The 22,754-nt window shown below is 43.0% G+C and overlaps 1 protein-coding gene across 1 annotated transcript in view; it reads left to right on the top strand.

Moving 5' to 3' along the window:
- The first annotated feature begins 500 nt into the window (after window positions 1-500).
- The window catches only part of SLC25A1 (solute carrier family 25 member 1), a 68,119-nt gene continuing 45,865 nt past the window's right edge, over window positions 501-22,754 (top strand). Inside the window, exon 1 of the mRNA XM_089653179.1 lies at window positions 501-774. Coding sequence (XP_089509305.1) covers window positions 624-774 — 151 coding nt within the window. The 5' untranslated portion in view covers window positions 501-623. The remainder of the gene's footprint in view (window positions 775-22,754) is intronic.

A 22,754-nucleotide genomic window follows, 5' to 3' on the forward strand; every position in this document is an offset into this window, starting at 1 on the left:
TGTAGTATGTAGGCGGGGGTGTACAGTTGTTACACTGTAGTATGTAGGCGGGGGATGTACATACTGTAGTATGTAGGCGGGGGATGTACAATTGTTACACTGTACTATGTACTATGTAGGCGGGGATGTACGATTGTTACACTGTATTGTTACATTGTACTATGTAGGCGGGATGTACAATTGTTACACTGTAGTATGTAGGTGGGGTGTACAATTGTTACACTGTAGTATGTAGGTGGGGTGTACAATTGTTACACTGTAGTATGTAGGTGGGGTGTACAATTGTTACACTGTAATATGTAGGTGGGGTGTACAATTGTTACACTGTAGTATGTAGGTGGGGTGTACAATTGTTACACTGTAGTATGTAGGCGGGGTGTACAATTGTTACACTGTAGTATGTAGGTGGGGTGTACAATTGTTACATTGTAGTATGTATGTTGTGATGTACTGTAGTTGTCCCCTATGCTCTCCTCAGGGCGGTGAAGTCAGTGTGGTTACGCAGGACGGGGCGCGGTTGTAGGCGGGAAGCAGCCCCGCCCCTACCCCGGATCCCGGACACGGCGGGTGCCGGAACCAGAGTTTGCCCGTTCTAAGCCCTGGTCCTGACTCCTCACTCAGCCATGTCCTGCAATGGGCGCCCCCCGCTGTCTCCCTTCTTCTCCTCTCTTCCCGGAGCTCCGTCAGCTGTCCTCTCAGGACACCGAGGTCTGGCTGCAGCTGCGCCCGCCGGGAGTGCCAAGCTCACCCACCCGGGCAAAGCCATCCTCGCAGGTAGGTGTCATTGTGTGTGCGGTGACAGGTGTCCTGTGTGGTGTTGGGGGCGGCTGTGGAAGTCGGATAAGTTGAGTGCGGGGACACTTGTTGTCATCCGTGGAGGGAGGCGGGATGCCCAGGTACGTGCCATCTTCTCTCCCCCAGTATAGAGCTCTGTCCTGGTCCGGTCGGTGCATCTACTGGGCTGGTCTGGGCTCAGCCCTGGAGCCGTGTACAGGAATGTGTGCTGACTGTCATCGCAGGCAATGAATGAGCTCCGGTCTGTCCTGTATGCTCCCCAGGCAGAATCTGATTGGAGGACACACAGTGGCTGCTGTCATCATCACAAGCACTCCGGGGCCCGTCCCTCCTAGATGTATGGGACACCCCAGGAGCTGACACCCCAATGACCTCTGACAACACAGGACCCCCTCTGCTGTGTCTGCTTTCCTGAATGGAAAAAATATGACATTGGCACAGATAGAATCCAGCTGCTGGAGCTCTGCACCCTACCATTGTGTCTGTCCTGGTCAGAAAGGAAGACAATTGCAGTCATAAAACGTTTGTCCTGGTCATATTTATATATTTCAGGTACTTCTATAGCGCTGTCAATTTACGCAGTGCTTTACATACATATTGTACATTCACATCAGTCCCTAACCCTCAAGGGGTGTACAAGGTCCCTAGCTCACATTCATATACATGGGCCAATTTAGACAGGATCCAACTAACCTACCAGCAGGTCTTTGGAGTGTGGGAGGAAACCGGAGTACCCGGAGGAAACCCATGCAGGCACAGGGAGAACATGCAAACTCCAGGCAGGGGGTGCTGTGTTTGGATTTGAACCGATTGCGCTAGTACTGCCAGGTGGAAGTGCTAACCATTTAGTCACTGTGTGCAATACTTTTGATCTATTGTAACAATGGAGTTTAATCTACTTTTCTGATATCTGTCATTGAAGGGAACGACCAACGTGTAAAAGATTGATTCAGATAAGCATGGAAAAGCGACCAGTTTGATAAAAATAATCGCATTCATATGTTATAATGTATAGCCGGCTATACATGGATCAAAATTCAGCCAGTCAATGCTGAGGCAGCCATATTTGGATCCATCTATGGGCAGGCTGATTGTGCCCAATTTGATCCATCGATTGGCTTAGATACAACTCGCCTGTTAGACACTTCTGCATTCAATTACTGCCAGTGGCTATAGCCGTTTGCCGACAGTAAGGCCAGCCATGGACTGTTCAAATTTCGGTAGGTTCAGCAGGGACCAGCTGAGATTCGAACCATGTATGGGCAGTCTGAATATACCCAAGTTCATTGATTGATCAACCAGCCTGCCAGATTTTACATGCGATTATTGCTAGCGGCTGCTATAGCCACTAGCAGCAATCACTGTCTTCTCCTGGTGGGGACAGCTTCCACCCCTCCCCCCTGTGCATGGCTTGCTAACCATTGTATCCTGCCAGCTGGGAAAGCTCCCCTCACCTCCACCGGGAGAATACAATAGTGCTACGGGAAGGATTCCCCCATCAACACTGGGGGCAGCAAGAATCAGCAGTCATGTGATCACATGATTGGAAGCTGGTCCCGCCGACTACTGATCTTTGACCCCTTGCTAACCGCTCTATAGCCGAATGACAGCTACAGCATAGTTGTCCAGTTCTGGGAGGGCGTCATATGACGTCCTCCCAGAATGCGCCCTTCCGTGCGCCACCAGTGGCGCACACCCGGCGATCTCTGTGATCGATGTGTCTTACGGACACAGCTGATCATGTGATGTGGTAAATGGCCAATCACAGCGGCCTTTTACCACGTGATCAACTGTGTCCAATGACACAGCAGATCACCGGGTACATACAGTTGTCGGTTATCGACTGCTCTTTCAGCGTGAGGAAAGTACTGCCAATAACCAGCAATTGCCAGAGAACAGGTCGGCACTGATCATCAGGTCACTGATGATCAGTGCCCAGCAGTGCTGCCAGTCAGTGCCAAATAGTGCCGCCCATCCGTGCTTTCCATCAGTGCCCATCATTGCTGCATATCATTGCAGCATCATTACTTCTGCCTATCCGTGCCACCTCATCAGTGCTGCCTAGCAATGCCCATCGGTTCTGCCTATCAGTGCAGCCTCATCAATGCACATCAGTGAAGGAGAAAAATTACCTGTTTGCAAAATGTTATAATAGAAACAAAGAAAAACTTTTTTTTTTTTCAAAATATTTTGCTCTTTTTTTTTTGTTTATAGCGCAAAAAATAAAACACCCAGCAGCGATTAAATACCATCAAAAGAAAGCTCCATTTGTGTAAAAAATATGATAAAAATTTCATCTGGGTACAATGTTGCATGACTGCGCAATTGTCATTCAAAATGACAGTGCTGAAAATTGGCTTGGGCAGGAAGGGGGTATAAGTGCCCGGTAGACAAGTGGTTAAAGGATAAGTTCACCTTTTGGATGAAAATAATAAATGCACAGTTTTTTGCAGGTAAAAATGTGCATTTAATATTTTTGATCAAAGGAGCCTGGAAAGCATTGCACCAGTGATCAGTAGATCACTGATGCCATGCAAGACTCCTGCAGAAATGTCAGAATATCTGCTTGCCGTACAGGATGTACAAGCAAGCAGATATTCTGACAGGAAGAATGAATGTACTACCAGGGAGCTTCACAGCACCATGGTAGTTTGAGGACTACAAGCTGACAGCCCCAAGGCTGTTGGGACTTGTAGTCTCTCATTCATAGATGACTGTGAATGAGTGATGCGGCTGTGTGGGCGGAGCCCCGCACAGCCACGCTGTTTTAAAATCTGACAGATAGTACGGGGAGAAGTCTTCCCGTACTATCTGTCAGAGGGAGGGAGGTGGCGGTCATGGCTGCAGCTATGGGAACATGTTCCACGCTAAAAACAGGTGGAACATGTAACCTGTTCCAAAGGTGAACTTATCCAAAACGATAAGTTCCCTTTTTGGACAAAAATAATAAATGCACATTTTTTTTTTTTTTTTGCAGGTAAAAAAAATTTATTATTTTTGTCCAAAGGATCCTATAAAGCATTGCACCAACGATCAGTAGATCACTGATGCCATGTAGATCTTCTGCAGACCTGTAAGAATATCTGCTTGCCGTATGGGATGTAGGAGCAAGCAGATATACTGACATGAAGCTTCAATGAACTACTACGGCGCTCCACAGCACCATGGTAATTCATTGAAAACTACAAGCGGACAGCTGCTAAGGCTGTCAGGATTTGCAGCTCGCTCATTCATTCATTGAAGTTTTCAAATCTGACAGATCATATGGGGAGACGTTTTCCTGTAATATCTGTCAGAGGGAGGGGGCGGTGGACGTGGCAGCTGCTATGGGAACTTATCCTTTAAACCGGCCAAAGGTGGATCACAATTCATCATGTTCAGCGGAGACTGGTTGAATTTCCATCCATCTATGGCTGTTCCCGCTCAACAGAAGTCAATCTAATGACAGACCTCTCTCAAACAGGACTGTTAGAAAGCTTCCATTTGATCAGTCCATGCAGCCAATCTGCTGCAATGCTGACCAGTGTATTCTGACAGCAGAGGAGTCCCCACTGTCAGAATATAATAGCACAGCGAGGGATATTCCTGCATCCACCTCGCTTGTGTAGATGGGGGAATCCATTTGTTTTCTTTTTTTGATCAGCCCACTGTATGGAACTAAAAAAAAAGAATAATCTTAGATTGTACGATTTAAGGAATTGAACGTTGCTGTATTGTCTCCCTTTATATTGTAAAGCGCTGAGCAAACTGTTGGCGCTATATAAATCCTGTATAATAATAATGACCAGCCTTAGTCCAGATCAAGAGCTGTCATAAACAGCTCAGTCTTTGTGCAGGGAGCACACAGTGATCACGCTCTAAGCACATAAATATTGGATGCCCATCAGAGCACCTTTCTGCTGCTGCACATGTGTGTTAGACAGTTATAAAGGAGGTAAGTGTATACTTAATCGCATCACGCTGCCACAGTCAGTGTTGACAACCTGTAGTCAGACTCCTTTGAAAACTAATCCCCTTAAGCTGGTCATACACAACTTGAAGAAACTTGGCCAATTCCTGCTGAACAGGCTGAAAATGGAGCTGTAGGCAGCCTTGTCATACTATTGGCTCTTCAAAACCCAGTTGAAAAATTGAAGGAGCCAGGTAAAAAATTGTTGATTGAACAGTGACTATGTCCAGTCAGATGCAGTCACTCTTCAGATATATTCAAGCTGCTGCGGGTGCTGTGGCTGTTAGAATACAGTAGCCAACATTACAGATTCCTTCATGTACTCTGTTTATTGTGAATGAAGGAAGCTATTGATTTTTTTTTTCAATCAGCTAATGGGGTGAACGAGAGAAAACAAACTATGTATGGCCAGCTTTAGACGTCAATGGGGCTGTTTGAGGGTGAAGATGGTTAAGGTCACTTTCGGGTGCCTTTATACCAAAGCTTTTCAGTAACAGAAAGCTTTGCAGTGCACTGCAACCATGCACCGTGGTGTGCTACATCACAAATAAAAAAATGGGGGAGGTACTTTTTTTTTTTTTTTTAATTCACTTTGCATTGACAACCTGTTCAAATGAATTGGCTACTTTAACACAACGTGGGACATTGGACAGGTGTGATGCAAGCCTTAGGTTTTACCCTTTTAAACATAGAGTGATCACAGGGGGCCCCTGAAAGCTTCCTTTAGTTCTACAGATTTCCTTGTTTAGGCTCCATACACACTAGCGATTTTTTTTTTAAGCTCCTAGAAGTTATTAGTATTTTTTTCTACTCCTAGAAGCTAAATAGTGTTATCCTTTGTACTGCTGTTTCTCCCCTCCCCCATTTCTGTGTTCTCAACTGCATAAGGAGCTTATAGAGTGTGTGCTCACTTATAAAACGGGGGAAAAAGTATATATAATTTATTTTTTACATATATCTTTACAGAAATGTTTTGACTTTCATTTCTATTTTAAACTAAATGGGCTGTTTTACAAGGTGAGGGTTTACATATACTTTAATACAATAAAAATATATGAAAGTCAGATTAAAAATTACTTTAATGCATTGATAATCCCTTAAAATAAGCACTCGCTGCAAATACACAATCCTTATTTTTAGCACTGGCTGCTGAACATAGTAAAGAAAAATTTGTATATAAAATAATTTTCAAATATAAATAAGTAAAAGTAATTTAGTGATACAGTGAAGGAAATAAGTATTTGATCCCCTGCTGATTTTGAATGTTTGCCCACTCACAAAGTAATATTGAATGGTAGGTATATTGTAACACTGAGAGACAGAATAGCAACAAAAAATTCAAAAGAAATTTGTGAATGATTGCAATAACTGTTGTCACCTTCTCACCAAGCTGCTTGGCAATAGTTTGGTAGCCCAGTCCAGCCTTGTGTAGGTCTACAATCTTGTCCCTGACATCCTTGGACAGCTCTTTGGTCTTTGCCATGTTGGAGCGTTTGGAACCTGATTTATTGCTCCTGTGGACAGGTGTCTTTTATACAGGTAACAAAATGAGATTAGCAGCACTCCCTTTAAGAGACTGCTTCTAATCTCAGCTTGTTGCCTGTATGAAAGACACCTGGTAGCCAGAAATCATGCTAAATGATAGGGGATCAAATACTTATTTCCCTCATAAACATGCAAATCAGTGCATAATTTGTTAGACATGCATTTCTTTTGAATTTTTTGTTGCTTTTCTGTCTCTCAATGTTACAATACACCTATGTATTTCAATACATTATAGGAATATAAAAAACAGCTAAACAAAAAAACATGCAATTAGGAGGAAACAGGATATCCTTTTGAACTCCTGGAAGCCACTGCTCTTTCACCCACTGAAAAGAGACCCACCTCAGATTTCTTTTTAGAGGGAGGTAAAGACTGCTACTCAAGTGGAAGTGGCATTAGCCCCGGTTCACACCGGGTGCGGGTTTGAAGTCGCAATACTTCAGTGCGATTTTAAAGCCGCCGATCAGTGTGACTTGCCGACATCTGTGCGACTTCATACACACATGTCAATGCGAGTTGCACATGAAATTGCACAAAAATAGTGCAGGAAGCTTTTTCAAAGTCGATGCAGCTGCAAAGCTACACCAATTTGAACAGTTCCATAGTGGAAAATAGGATAGAACTTGTCATGCGACTTTGATCTGGCAAGTCACACCCAGTGTGCATGTGGGCTAAAGGAAGAAAATAGGGCCTGGCATATGCATCTCCCTTCACTGTAAACACCTATTAGGCATAGGTAGCTGTCATTTGCCCCTGCTACCAAGGCACATGTAAGTTAGCCCATGGAATGGGCCCATAAAGATTGTTCCCCATAGAAAATGATTAAAAAATGATTCAGCTGCTGAAAGCACCCTCCTCCACATCTGCTTTTATTCAGTAATATGCCACTTGTTATGTTCAGCTATGTTGGAATCTGTTAAGAGCCCTTGGAACTCAGTTTGTTTGACCTTTTGAAGGATATTTGCCCCATTATCGGCTTGGATAAAAGAAACCTTTTTCTTATGTTCACGTATGGCATACATAATGCAGAGATTGTAGAAACCTAATATGGACATACAGTATTTGTATGTTGGCACTTGGCTACAATGTTTTTAATTGGCATTGGATAAATTATATAATGGTGCAACATCTTATTTTAATAAAGTTTACTTATAAGTTATTGCAATGACATGCATCAGGCAGATAAACAGGGTGAAAACTATTGAAGGGCATCAAGTTGTTAATTTGTAGTTGGCCAATTAAAAAAAAAATAGTATGCTAGTGTTACCTGACCCTGAACTGTGCAATCGCCCCTTGTGCTCTAAAGATTGGTTTACACTGTGTAAATAGCACATATGTATGCCTTGGTATACGAGGATATTCCTTCTGTGTTTGAAGGTTTAAACCTTTACTTAACATGGAACATTTCACAATTTTCTGTCGCTAATATGCTGATTAGCCACTCTCCATCCTCTTTGAATGAGTTGTACTTTCACCTTTGTTCCTCTGCTAGAGGAAGGTTGAAAAACAAGTACAAGTAGTTCAGTAGGAGTGAGGCTACATGGTAATTTAGGGCAGAGGTAATTTCACATATTTATTGCATCTTTCTTCACATGTGGTTACCAAGCAGAAGACCAGACTTTCCCATTTTTGTAATCCGTGAATAGGATATGATAGCCACAGATACATAAGACACAGACAACAAAGACCATAAAACATCTGCAAGGTCTAAAAATCATCTGATAATTATCGATGGATGATTGGGCATACTGGTAAGGCTGCACATAGGGGAGATTTTGCCACACTTCCTGTTGTAGTCACACAATACCCTCTTAGACTGTATTTATTGGCACCACAACAGCAGAGGATTTCCTCTCCCTTCTTTGTCCAGTGGCACAGCTTACAAATGTTAGATTTCCCATCACTTTCTCTCCTGTTGCCAAAGGTCCCCAGGACAAATAGAGGGTGCGAGTCCTCTCAGCAGGACCTGACACAGGTTCTAATATTTCCCCACTCTATTGAGAAAAAAAAGTTTTGGCTGGAAACACTTGGAAGATTGTCCCATTAAAATCTACGGGGATCTACTGTGCGGTGAGGTCAGAGGTAACATTTTTGCTCCAGGCTTTGAACATTGCTGAAGGCTGCAGCTGTCAGATTTTGCTAAGCATGCACCTGTAGTAGGAAACGCTGGGATACTTTGGTCAGAGAAGCTAGGCATTATTTATAATCATGGCTAACATTCTTTCTTGTTTTGAACATTAAAGGATAACTTTACTTCTGTAAATGTATCATTTAAATTAATCTGTCACCCGCACCACTGCAAAGTTCTATATTCTCTATGATGTTGGAGGACCCAGCCTCTTTGGCACTCTTAACGGCCTCCATCAGAAACCTTCCCTCTCCATTCCTCAGTGGAAGTGGTGGACATCGTGATGTCATCACGCCTCCTCCACCTCATTCATTCAGAAAATATCTTGTATTCATTGAAAAAAATACATTGTGTTCTGTGAATGGTGGCAGTTCCTAGTGAGCAACCCCCTGGAGTCAGTGTGCAGAGGGGTAGGCACTCAGCACAGGACGCGGGGAGACTGCTGCTATCACTGTAATAGTGCCAACTACTACAGTGATTTGCAGCTCCCCCCACTGTCCTTCAGGTATGAAATGTGCATATTTATGTTGATCTAAGCTGGACTAATGTAAGGATGCAATACAGCTCAATCTTAGATTGTAAGCACTAACAAGCAGGACCCTCTGTATCCTTTTGTACCAAATTGTATTGTAACTGTTATGTCTACCTTCATTTTGTAAAGCACTGCGAAAACTGTTGGCACTATATAAATCCTGTATAATAATACCTGGAGCTCAGCTCTAAAGTGTACCTGTGCCCAGATTATGAGCATTGAAAAAGAACTCCAGGATCAATCTAAGTATGCATTTTCAGATCCCAGTCCCTAGGTTTGATTCAAGTGGTTCTAAAGCCTAAAGTTTTTTGTTTTTTTTTAACAATGCTTCCTATGTCGCAAATTCCCCCCCTCACCCCCTTATACTTACCTGAGCCTGAATTCGATCCTGCACTGTGTATGAGAGCAGAGGCTCTCTCCCTCCTCACAGAGCATATTCATAGCAGCGGGAGCCATTGAGGGAGCAGGGGGCAGGAGCCCATGATGAGGGAGCAGGGGGCGGAGCTGAGTCCCACTGTCTGTGTCATTAGGTACAGACAGGGTAGCTCAGGAGTGAGCCTGCAAGAGTGCCACCAGAGAAAGCGGATTTCTATGAGGACATTCATCAGGGGGCAGGATTGCCAGCAGAGGACCTGAGAAGAAGAGGAAACCATTGCACAGAATAGGTAAGTATGACATGCTTATGTTAATGAAAAAATATTTGAAGCTTTACGATCATTTTAAAGTGATTGTCAAGGTTTAAATGTTATTTTAAAAAAACAAACGTGTTGTACTTACCTGCTGAGTGCAGTGGTTTGCACAGAGCAACCCTAATCCTCTTCTTCTTGGGACCTGGCTCCTCCCCCTGAGTAAGAGTAAGCTGCTTGCTATGGGGGTACTCGTGCAGGCTCACTCCCAAGCTGGCTCTGTGTCCACAAGACACACAGAGCAGGGTAAGGCCCCACCCTTGCTCCCTCCTCCCATTGATTGACAACAGTGGGAGCCAATGGCTCCTGCTGATGTTTCTGAACCAATGAGGAGGCAGAGAGCCACTGCTCTTGTGCTGGTCGCTGGATTGAGATCAAGCTTAAGTAAGTGTAAGGGACGTGCTGGGGGGTGGAGCAACATGCAAAAGGCTTTTTATCTTCTTGCATAGAATTAAAAAATCCCACTTTTTCTGCCCCAATATTGTTATCGTGTTGCTCAGAAAAAATCTCTATTTCTGTGTGCAGGGAGGAGGACTTTCCCTCTGGCTGTATGTCATGTCCATGCAAGCAAACAGCACTATGTTTCCCACAATCAGAAGTAGCTCATGTACCTTTTGGTGCTTCAATTGTTGAGCTACAGGTATCTGAACACTCAAATGTGAACATGGAAAATGTAAAAACACGGGTTTTGGTTTGTCAGGCATTTTGTAGCTTCAAGCTACAAAATGCTCAGGTGTGAAAGTTTGCATAGAAAAAAAGATAAGATTTATTTGCCTCTTTTGTGTAATTAAAAAAAAAATATTTTTTTTTTTTGCCCAATCTTACTTAACCTCCCTAGTGGTCTGATTATGTCCATATTTCTGTGCTGAAAGCAGTAAATTTTTTTTCATGGAAATATGTCGTTTTTTTATTGTAGGCCTGTAATTTTTAGGAATAACTCACTGAAATCTGTCCAAACAAGAGTCTAGTAAACATCCCGGGTATGATAAAATTTGAAACATGAAATCATAAATTATAATATAATAAATAATAATAAAAAATAATAAAATAAATTTAATTCAATAATGTAATCAAACCAAAAACACTGAAATTTGAAATGTAGCGCCAAGTTCGCACATCACTGAGCTCAGTCGCAAAATCGTTTTCAGTGTCTGATGATGAATTTCCCCACGAATCATCACTCAATTCTGCAAGTGGTTCTGATTTACTGTTGTTGTATTCTAGGTTGTCTAAAACCGCTTTTTTGGACGCCATGGACTTTTCTCAGTTTCCAGGCAGAAAGAACAGTAAAAATGCAGGCAGGGCGCAGGACAAAGCACTCGGGACAAAATATATGTGAAATGGTTTGACACAGTAATGTTATACTATGTGATTTTAGTGTATTAGTGAATGTCGCTTTTTAAAATTTTTAAAATTCCCGGCGGAACCCACAAGACGGATGCCGGCATCAGCTGGAGGAGATGGCCGGGGACGCTGCAGGGGAGACATTGTGGGAGCGCAGGACAAGGTAAGTGATTGAGGGAATCCCTGATCAATGCTGCAGGGTAATCCCGAGTGTAGCTTGGGGTTACCGCTTTTGGCACTGATAATTAACCTCGAGCTACACTCGGGAATACTGCCAGGGAGGTTAAAGTGTTACTAAACCCACAACAGTAAAATCAGTCTGTATATGCGGCAAAGCATGCTTGTTCTACTCACTGCGGAACCTAAGAGGTTAATCCTCTGCATTGTGTAAAAAGGCTGTTTGATCCTGTTTTCTCTGCCCCCTCCTCTTGTTCAAATGTCCACGCTGATAAGACAGACTGAACCCGTAGCCATGTGCACATGCTCAGTTTGGTGTGTATCGCTAGAAAGGTTTTTTCTTTTCTTGAGAGAGTACATGTGATTAGCACAGAGCCAATTAGCACTGTCCATACAGAGGTCAGGGGTTTTTACATCCCCCTAGAGCAGAAAGAAAACTCCTCCCACAAGCTTTAAACAGTGCTCTGCTGAAGTCACAAGACTGCTCTAACTGCTGATGAGAAAAGGTATTTAGCAGTTTATATTTACTAAAATAATAGCATTTCCATGTTCTGTGTACTGTGGAAGACCAGATATAGTGAATGAAGGGTCCTGGGTTTAGTAACACTAACCTAGTATCAGTCTGATGCAGCAGCTGTCCCCTGATGGCTGTAAAGGTGAGAACTCAGAGATCACAGTTCTCACAGCAACACTGAGCAGAGAGCAGGACTGTCGGTCACTGCTTTCTGCTCTAACCTACCCCCGAGCTCACTGGAGTGCTGGGCTGTGAACGGGTAGAAAGTGGCTAGCTCAGGCTCTCAGCAGATCACTGAGAGGCTGAGCCAGATGTCGCTCCAGACTCTGGGGTGGATCCTGACTTTGAAGCCGGGATCTTTCCCCAGCCTGGACCGGCTGAGTGATCTCATCCGACAGTGGGCTTCAGCTGTCAGCTAAAGATGGGTCACAGGAGTGCAGAACGAACTGCACTCCTGTGATCCACATTAGATGTACAGCCAAAAGAGCTTTTACTGTACTTCTTTTTTTAAAGTAGAACTATAGGCAAAACATTTCTTGTCATTTTGGATAGAATAATGGAGGGTTATAAGCCCTGTCAGATTTTTTTTTTTTCGCCATATGTGTCCAATTGCGGAGATTTCCCTTCACTTCCTGTTCCATAGCCAAACAGGAAGTGAGAGGAAATCCCTGCAAATGAAGCAGATTTCTAGGGGATCCCCAGAACTAGTGTCCCCATTGGAATATTTCCACTTTTTTCTTTTTCAGTGATAATGGTAAACAGGACAAATAAAGAGAGTGAATCTCCTTAATTGGGGGCACAGACAGCAATAAAAAACCGATAGGTGCTCTAATCCATCTCCACTCTATCCAAAACGAAATAAAGTTTTGCTTTTAGTTCTACTTTAAGTATAGGGAGATTAATGAGGGCTTGTTTTAAAGTGCTTTTACTACTTCTTTAGAATATGCAAATATTAGGATGCATGATCTGGACACAGGTCCACATTCTGCAGATGTGTCTCTGGTGGTGTCCATATGGTACAGTTTGTCTCTATGAATATGTTTTTGGTGGAGTCAATACAATACCATTTGTGTCTATGTGGACATGTTTCTGGCAGTGTCTGGAGCATTTCTTCTTTGAAGAAGAGGCTTAAAGTGTTACTAAACCCAGGACCCTGCATTCACTATATCTGGTCTCCCACAGTACACACAACATGGAAATGCAATTATTTTAGTAAATATAAACGGCTAAATACTTTTTCTCATCAGCGGTTAGAGAGTCTTGTGACTTCTATCAGTGTTCAGCAGAGCACTGGTTAAAGCTTGTAGGAGTTTTCATTTTGCTTTAGGAGGATACAGAATCCCTGGCCTCTTTCTGGACAGTGCTGATTGGCCCTGTGCTGATCACATGCACCCTCCCAAGAAAAAAGAAATATCTCTAGCAGTACACACCAAACTGAGCATGTGCAGAGTGACTCTACATGATATATGCCTTATCAGGAGATAAGATGGGGACACTGGAAGAAGGGGAGGATCAGAGAAGTCAGGATCAAACAGCGTTTTTACACAATGCAGAGGATTAACCCCTTAGGTTCTACAGTGAGTATAACAAGCATGCTTTACTGCATATACAGACTGTTTACTGTTGTGGGTTTAGTAACACTTTAATCAAAATAGCCACACCCCTTATTCAAATTGGCCACCTTTACTTTTTACTACTCCTTAATCACCCACCTAAGTGTCTTCCTTCTAAGCATTTTGCTACTACTTAAAATGGTTGTAAACTCTTCCATATACCCACTGACATGACTGTCGTCAGGTGATACACAGAACTTTAAAAAAAGTGCTGAATTTATAAAGCTTGTCTAAGAGTTCAGAAAAAAGTGGTTGGAAAGATGAAATTACACTCTGCAGAGCTCAGTGAGGAGAGTGCTGACAGCTGATTGGAGGAAAGAGCTACACCCCCCTCCACACAGCTCACAGGAACAGAGGTGAAGCTGTCACTCTGCTGGAGGTTCCTCCCCATCACTGTTTTTCTCTTAGTATCAGGAAAACTTGTCAGAAGTGAATCATGCCAATTGAGGAATGAAGCAGCAGACAGAAATAACACTTAGGGGTTTATTTACTAAAGCTGAAAAGTCAGGCTCACTTCCACATAGAAACCAATCCGCTTACAGGCTTTATTGCCAAAGCTTAACTGAACAAGCTGAGATTAGAAGCTGATTGGCTACCATGCACAGCTGCACCAGATTCTGAGTACATCAGTTTTAGTAAATCTACCTCTTAGTGGTCTGGATTGAGACAAGTACACACTATTGAGGGATATGCTTTGTTCATATTTCATGTTTGAGGTTTACAACCACTTCAAAGCAGACTTTCACCTAAAATGGAAAGTCTCCCTCCAACCTCTTACATGCTGACTCTTTTTTTTTTTTTTTCTTACACAAGGAACGGGTACTTTTTTTTTGACAGGTACTCACTTTACTAACTTAATTGTCACCTACATGAGAATGCCGTGAGCTTAGTCCGCCGCCTGCTGAGAATGAAGTTCCACTTTAATGACCTATATAATGTTCTCCCTAGGTTGACATCTTTGTTGATGCACAGAAGTACCGGTGGTCAGATCACCAGGTGAAAATGGGAGGGGGGGAAAAAAAATAAAAAAAATAAAACGAATGCAACCATCAAATCTAATGATTGGTAAGTTGCACTTTGTTGTATTTGGAGTTTACTATTCTTTAACAGCTAAAACCCTGGTTCAGTGTTGTATGCTTTTGGTGCTGATATTTCTCACTCCCAGTAAGGGAAATGTAGCATTCCAAGGTAAGTTATCAATAGGGGTTATGTTAAATGCACCTTCGCTGAGCTCCCCCACCACTCCATCCTGCTGTCAGAGCATGGAGATATGCCCGCTGCTTCTGGGTATGGGACAGCTTTTGACCACCTCCCAGGAGGCAGTGCTTCCTTGAGCCAAAATGGATGGGGGGGGGGTACTTTAAATGGAACCCATCACTTTGCCCAGAATGACCAAAGTGACAGAAAAAGTCTTGGGGGGAAGGTCAATGAGGTTCATTTTAGTGGTTAAGCTGCCATGGTTGTGATCCAGGCACATGTAGGGTTACTCCATTGTTTTCACCAGTGTAAGTGTCATACTTGGGTAATTTTTTGAATGTACTGTATATACAGGAGGAATGAGTGACCCTCATCACACAGATCTGGTGACTTTTTGGTTTCTAAGCTGTACAATCACTTTCTCCCATGAGATGTGTTAGCCAGAACTTTCTGAAGCCACCCATAGAAGCGCAAGTACCCATACACGTACCCGATCCAGATGGTCACCTTGTGTTTATAAACACCTGTAGTTTCACACTAAAATTGCCTTTCAGAATTTCCCCTAATGTTTAGGGTTGAAACAACTAAACATAATTGATAAAAGTAGTTGTCACCACCTGTTATGTGTCTCATCACACAGCAGAAGCAAAAGAATGTTATATCACTTCCGCTTTCAACACGAAACATGTTGTCACTTTAGTGTTTTAATTTTTTTTTTCCGAACCCCTGTATCTCTTCTGTTATTCTGAGAGTGAATTAGATATATGGTTCTCTAACCATATAGTTGGTTATTTATATTTACTACTGCATATAGATGTTCAAGAATTTTTTATTTTTAATGTACCTATTACTTAAATTACACACCACACATTTTTTTGAGGGTTTTATCTAATTAATTGAAACAATATTTGGCCAATTAATTGATTATGAAAATAGTCATTTGTTTCATTACTTTGCATCTATGTTACTGCAGCTTCACATCTACCTTAACCTGAATACAGACTGACTTCTCTCAAGGTCTCTATGGTAAACATTGCATCTATGTTATTGCTGCTTCTCATCCATCTATAGCCCTGTTCATGTTATTGTGATGTTTATTTTGTCTTTAAGTGTCTTAGCTAAATTATGGACCGATTCTAATCTTTACAACCCTGCCCTCTTGCAGTGTGAGTGTGGTGTGAAAAGTTTGCTCTGCTAGCTGTATGCCGCTTATTAACTCCTGACTGATTAATTAGCAACTCCATCCACACCCACCACAGTATATAGCTAGACTGACCAAAAGCTGCAAAAAACCCCCCCAAAAAAAACACAACAACACACAAAACAACACAACACCACCACAACCACGTACCGTTTCCCCGAAAATAAGACCAACCCTGAAAATATGACCTAGTACTATTTTTGGGAATTGCTAAAGTATAAGACCTACCCCAAAAATAAGACCTAGTTGTGATCAGAGCTTTTTTTCAGCTGGAACATGGCTTTACGCTGTTCTGCCACCTCCGGCACTGGCCCTGTGCACACCAATATCTACTGTCCCTTATAAACACAAAAGTGCCAGCACCATCCACTCCCACAGAACCTTCCTACCGTACTCGCTGTCGGACAGGGAAAGAACAGATATATGTGGTGTGCAGTGTGTTTAAGGGCGGGGCATCTGGTCCTGCAGCCTAATGCATGGAAGCCGATGCCCCAGGGGTGATCACCGGCCAGTGGGGAAGAGGCGGAGCAGTGAGTGAGTGGGCTTGGTGCACTGTGTGGGAAGATAGGACCCGAAACGGGAGTTACTATAGAGAGGGGCCGGCTGATGACAGCTGTGTTTTGCAAAGCTAGCCATATGAGGGCAGTGAAGTGAGGGGGGGGGGGGTGTGCAAAGGTGAGTTGCAGTCAGGTGTTGCAGAGGTAAATTGACAGTTGCAGACAGGGTGCATAGGTGAGCTGAGTTGCAACCCATCTCTGCACCCCCTAGCTACAGCTTGCCTCTGCACCCCCCAGCCACAGCTCAACTCTGCATCCCCTGTCCGCAACTCACCCCTGCACCCTTCATCTCTGCATCCTGTCTGAAACCCACCTGTCAATTCATCTCTGTAACACCTGACTACAGCTCACAACTGTCATCAGCCGGCCCTCCCTATAGTAACCCTCATCCACAACTGCCTGCAGCTCACCTCTGCACCCCCTGTCCACACCTGGACATTAAAAAAAAAAAATAAGACCTAGTGTGTTTTATATTTATTTTGGCTAAAGAAAAAAAAAAAAGTGTCTTATTTTCTGGGAAACATGGTAGCTGTGCTCTTGAGCATCTGTGGCGAAAGACTAAGTCTCACAAAGACTTCAAGCAATATAAATCTGTCCTCCACAAATACAATTCTTGCTTCCACATTACCAAGCAGACCTATTTTATCACTGTCATTAAAACCTTCTCATCTAGTCCCCATCAACTCTTCTCTACCTTAACTCTCTACTTCATCCTCCAATGCCTCCACCCACTAACTCACTCACTGCCCAGATCGCCAAGCACTTCAGAAATAAGATTGATACAATTCGTGGTGAAATATCCACTCTACAGATATCCTTCCCACTTAACACCCCGTGTCCACAGGTACTCTCAACACTTCCGTTTTTCAACCCTGCTACTATAGACGAAGTAGCTAAACATTTTTTCTAGTACCCACTTAACCTCCTGTCCTCTGGACCCTATTCCCTCTCAAATACTGCAGTCACCCTCTGGCTCTATGCTACACTCTCTAACTCACATCTTCAATCTCCCCTTCTCTTTTGGCATCTTCCACAACTCTCTAAAACATGCACTAGTCATTCCCATACTTAAAAAGCCTTCCTTGTACCCCACCAGTCTGATCAACCTATGCCCCATCTCCTTGCTTCCCTTTTCCTCCAAACTCCCTGAATGCCTGGTCTACAACCAACTGAATGACTACTTAAATAAGAATAACCATCTTGATCCCCTTCAGTCTGGATTTCGCCCCCTAAAACTCACAAACGATTTACTAACTGTAAAAATCCATGGACACTATTCTGTACTTCTACTTCTGGACCTTTCGGCTGCCTTCGATACAGTTGACCACCCCCTCCTCCTCAAAAATGTTACTCCTTTGGTCTCTGTGACTGTGCTCTTTGTTGGTTCTCATCCTACCTATCCCACTGCACCTTCAGTGTCATTTACAATTCTACTTACTCCTCTCCTCTTCCTTTCTTCGTCGGGGTCCCCCAAAGTTTTGTTCTTGGACCTCTCCTATTCTTAATCTACACTACCTCCCTGTGTCAGTCTCCCATGGCTTTCAATTTCATTTCTATGCTAATGACACCCAAATCTATCTCTCTATCCCTCAGCTCACAACATCAGTCTCCTCATGCTATCAGTCTGGATGTGACACCACTCAATCTATCCAAAACCGAGCTCTTAACCTCTTGCCGCCCGCCTGCTGTTTATAAACGGCAGGGCGGTGGCAGTCCAGGGTCGGGATGCCGTCCATAAACGGCACCCGCCTTTTCTAGCTGTGCGCGCTCCCTGGGAGCGCGCACCACCGCGATCCGGTGCCCGCTGTGTCCTCCGGACACAGTGAAACACCGATCGTCGGACGGGACCTCTGTACGAGGTCCCGATCATGTGATCACTGATTGGCGAATCAGTGATCACATGCAAAGTAGTAAGCAAGATGTCACTTATGACATCATTGCTTACTACGTGTGAAATCTGTGAATGATCACAGAGGTCACATGGTACAAGGCTATTCACAACAGCCTTGTACCATGTGACAAGCTGTGACCACTCACAGCTCACTCAGTAATTCTCAATGACTGCAGGAATGCAGACCGAGAGAAAGAAATGATTGCTTTTACATCCTATATGGGTGTAAAAGCAATCCGTGTAAAAAAAAAATCTTCATCACCCTCCACAAGTAGTACAGTGTCACCATGGTGACAGTGTACTGCTAGGGTGACAGTATGTAAAAAAAAAAAAAAATAATAATAATATAAAAAAATAAAATAAAATGTAAAAAAAAATGTTTAAAAATTATAATTTTTGGTTATAAACTAATTTGGATTTTTTTTTTTTTACTAAAAAAATAACGGAATAAATTTTGGCTAAGATTTATGATGAAATATTATTTATTTGCAAAATTTTATTTAAAAAAACACTTTTTTTCAAAATTTTTGAACATTTTCATTTACATAGTAAAAAAAATAAAAATCCCAGCGGTGAATAAATACCACCAAAATAAAGCTTTATCTGTCTCCAAAAAATGGTAAAAAATTCATATGGGTACAGTATTGCATGACCGCGCAATTGTCATTCAAAGTGTGATAGCGCTGAAAGCTAAAAATTGCCCTGGACAGGAAGGGGGTAAAAGTGTCCGGACAGGAAGTGGTTAATATTTCCTCCCCCATGTGCCTCTTTCCCTGACGAGATTAATGGCACAGGCATCAACCCATCCCAGCAAGCCAGGGTGCTAGGTGTAATCTTGGGCTCTAAACTCTCCTTTCGGCACCACATCCAATCACTGTCCAAATCCATCTCCAAAATACGTCCCTTCCTAACTAATGACACCACAAACCTCTTAGTCCACTCCTTGGTCATCTCTTGCCTCGACTACTGCAACTCCCTCCTCACTGGATTACCTTTACATAGGCTATCCCCCCTCCAGTCCATTATGAATGCTGCTGTCAGACTCTTCCACCTTACCAGCCGCTCAGTGTCTGCTATCCCTCTCTGCCAATCTCTCCATTGGCTGCCATTCACTCAGCAAATTAAATTAAAAATTCTAACTAACTTATAAATTCATCCACAACTCTGCCCCCAGCTACATCATTACCTAGTCTCAAGATACCAACCAAATTGTTGTCTTTGTTCCTCCCAAGACCTCCTGCTCTCTAGTTCCCTTGTCACCCCCTCCCATGCTCACCTCTTGAGCCTTTCCCATCCTCAGGGAGTCCATGCCCCAATCTGTCTGGCTGTCTCCTATTCTGTCCGCTTTTAGGCAATCCTTGAAAACATTTCTCTTCAGAGACCCCTATCCTGCCTCCATCTAACAACTGTACTTTTATTTTCTCTATCAGCTCATCCCCCATAGTTATGACCTTTAGTATCACTTGACCCTCCCTTTTAGATTGTAAGCTCTAACAAGCAGGGCCCTCCGATTCCTGCTGCATTGAATTGTATTATAACTGTACTGTTTGTTTGTCCACACGTTGTAAGGCACTGCACAAACTGTTGGTGCTATAAATCCTGTATAATAACAGTCAGTTGCCACTCTACTAATGTTAGCGTTTGCCATACAGACTATGATTCTGATAAAGATGCTGAGCAGATGATCCAACACTGTACAATGCATGGGCAGATAAAGTGCATACTCCATTATATCATATTTTGAAAATGCAACAAGACACAAAACCAAAACAATACATTAACAATAACATTCCAGCATGCTTGCTATTTTGCCAAGTACATGCTGCTTTAACCACTTCCTGACCGCCTATAGCAGAAATACTGCTACAGGGCGGCACGGGTGCGCAAAATCATGTGTATATACGTGATTTTGCATTTACGCGCACTCCCTACCCGAGCTGCCATTTGCGGCCGCGGCTTTCAGTTACTGGGTCCCGGACGGTAATTGCCCGCCGGTGCCCAGCAGTGTATACCGAGCATCTCCGACAGGGAGGAAGACTGTTTTGTTTACAGTCTTCTTCCCTGTCAGGTTGGGCACACTGCTCGGGATGACTGTGCACAGCCATCCTGAGCAGTGTGCTTACAGTGAAGCACCCCCCCCCCCGTCCCCGTCCCCTAGTAAAACACTCCCTACATATAGTTAACCCTTTGATCATCTCTCATGTTAACCCCTTCCTGCCCAGTGCCATTAGTACAGTGTCAGTGATTTTTTTTTTAGCACTGATCACTGTATTGGTGTCACTGGGGATGTCAGTGACAACAAGTTAGTTTCCCCCCAGTGTCAGAATGTCCGCTGCAGTCCCTCTAAAAGTTGCTGATTGCCACCATTACTAGTAGGAAAAAAAAATCCCAGTATCTATACCGCCATTTGTAAACTCTATAACTTTCAGGTAAACCAATTGATTTACACGTATTGGGATTTTTTTTAGCAAAGACATGTAGCAGAATACAAAAAAAGGACGTAAATTTCATTTGGGTGCAGCGTTGCATGACCACGCAGCGCCGTAACGCAAAAAATGGCCTGTAAATCCTCAGGAGGGTAAGTGGTTAATGCTGAGAACTATAATATGGTCCCTTTAGGGTCGTTTTACAAAGAGCACAAATAAAAACAACACTTTGGGGTTGATTTACAAAAACTGAAGAGTGCAAAATCTGGTGCATGGTAGCCAATCAGTTTCTAACTTCAGCGTGTTCAATTAAGCTTTGGCAATAAAACCTGGAAGCTGATTGGTTTCGATGCAGAGCTGCACCAGAATTTGCACTCTCCAGTTTTAGTAAATCAACCCCATTGTTTTCTGCTACAAGCAAAAATCAGCACAGTGCTTATTTGTTTTAAAGAATCATGTCCAAAGCTGTGTTCCAGCCTTTGTGCAGTGCTGGAATTCCTGTTTTGTTCCCAACTCTGCATTCTGGGGGTATTCAGTGTCAGGGACTTTGCATGACTGTTTATTACATTCGGTGCCAGTCATTTTCTGGATGCAGACTGTTTTATCACAGGGGAACAAAACATCATCCTGTGACATTGGTTTCAGGCTTCTCATTACTACACGATTTCACGTACCTACTGAACACTTCTTTATTTGCCCTAAGCTTACCAAGGGTTAAACTATAACCAGTAACAAAAGCCAGCCCTTCCCCTATAATTACATACTCTGCAGTTCATGTGCTGTAGCAAATGACTTCTCTGTGGTACCTATTTTTGTCATAACTGCTCAGAGAAATTTCTTGCAGCATAGCATAGATGTCACCACTAATTGGGATCCTTTGTATGGTATGGAATTCAGAATTTAAAATTCAAACAGGAAGCAGCCTGCCTGCTCAGTACTCAGGTATTATTAGGGCTCATTCACGCCACATCCTTTGGACTGCATTTTTCTACAAAGGCCCAATGCAAAAAGAAGTTAAATCCCATTGTTTGCATTGGTTAGCACTTCTACCTGGCAGTACTAGGGTCGCTGGTTTGAATCCCAGCCATGGCTCCACCTGCCTGGAGTTTGCATGTTCTCCCTGTGCCGGCGTGGGTTTCCTCTGGGTACTCCGGTTTCCTCTCACACTCCAAAGACATGCTGGTAGGTTCATTGGATCCTGTCTAAATTGTCCCTAGTATGTGTATGTATGAATGTGAGTTAGGGACCTTAGATTGTACACCCCTTGAGGGTTAGGGACTGATGTGAATGTACAATATATATATATGTAAAGTGCTGCGTAAATTTACGGCGCTATACAAGTACCTGAAATAAATAAATAATAAATTCGGGTGAATTCACACCAATACATTTTGTAGGTGGGCATAGTTAGTTACATAGTTAGTCTGGCTGACAACAGACAAAAGTCCATCCAGTTCAACCATTAAAAAAAAGTTATAATCCTATACCCACAGTTGATCCAGAGGAAGGCAAAAAAACCCCCAGCAAAGCATGATCCAATTTGCTTCTACAGGGAAAAAACTTCCTTCCTGATCCTCTGAGAGACAATCGGATATTCCCTGGATCAACTTTACCTATAAATGTTAGTATCCAGTTATATTCTGTGTATCTAAGAAAGAATCCAGGCCTTTTTTAAGGCAATCCACTGAGCTGGCCAGAACCAACTCTTGAGGGAATCTATTCTACATTCTCACAGCTCTTACTGTGAAGAAACCTTTCCATATTTGGAGATTAAATTTCTTTTCCTCCAGACGTAAAGAGTGCCCCCTTGTCCTCTGTGGTGACCTCAGGGTGAATAACTCTACACCGAGTTCACTATATGAACCACTGATGTATTTATACATGTTGATCATATCCCCCCTTAATCTCCTCTTCTCAAGAGAGAATAAATTCAGTTCCTCTAATCTTTCCTCATAGCTGATCTTCTCCATGCCTTTTATCAGTTTGGTTGCCCTTCTCTGTACTTTCTCCAGTTCCCCAATGTTCTTTTTGTGAATTGGTGCCCAGGCACTGAGGGAAAATGGTACAGCCTGCATTTAAAACCGCACAACAGGTTCCAATGCATCACAGCATGCTGCGACGCACATGAAAGAAAGAAAAATAATGTATTTGGTTCCTGCTGAGAGCAAATAAAGCCGCACATCAATACAAAATGGATGT

This window comes from Staurois parvus, unplaced genomic scaffold (assembly GCF_062004578.1).
Source record: "Staurois parvus isolate SC_StPar_1 unplaced genomic scaffold, SC_StPar_1.0 ptg000704l, whole genome shotgun sequence".
Classification (NCBI taxonomy): Eukaryota; Metazoa; Chordata; class Amphibia; order Anura; family Ranidae; genus Staurois; species Staurois parvus.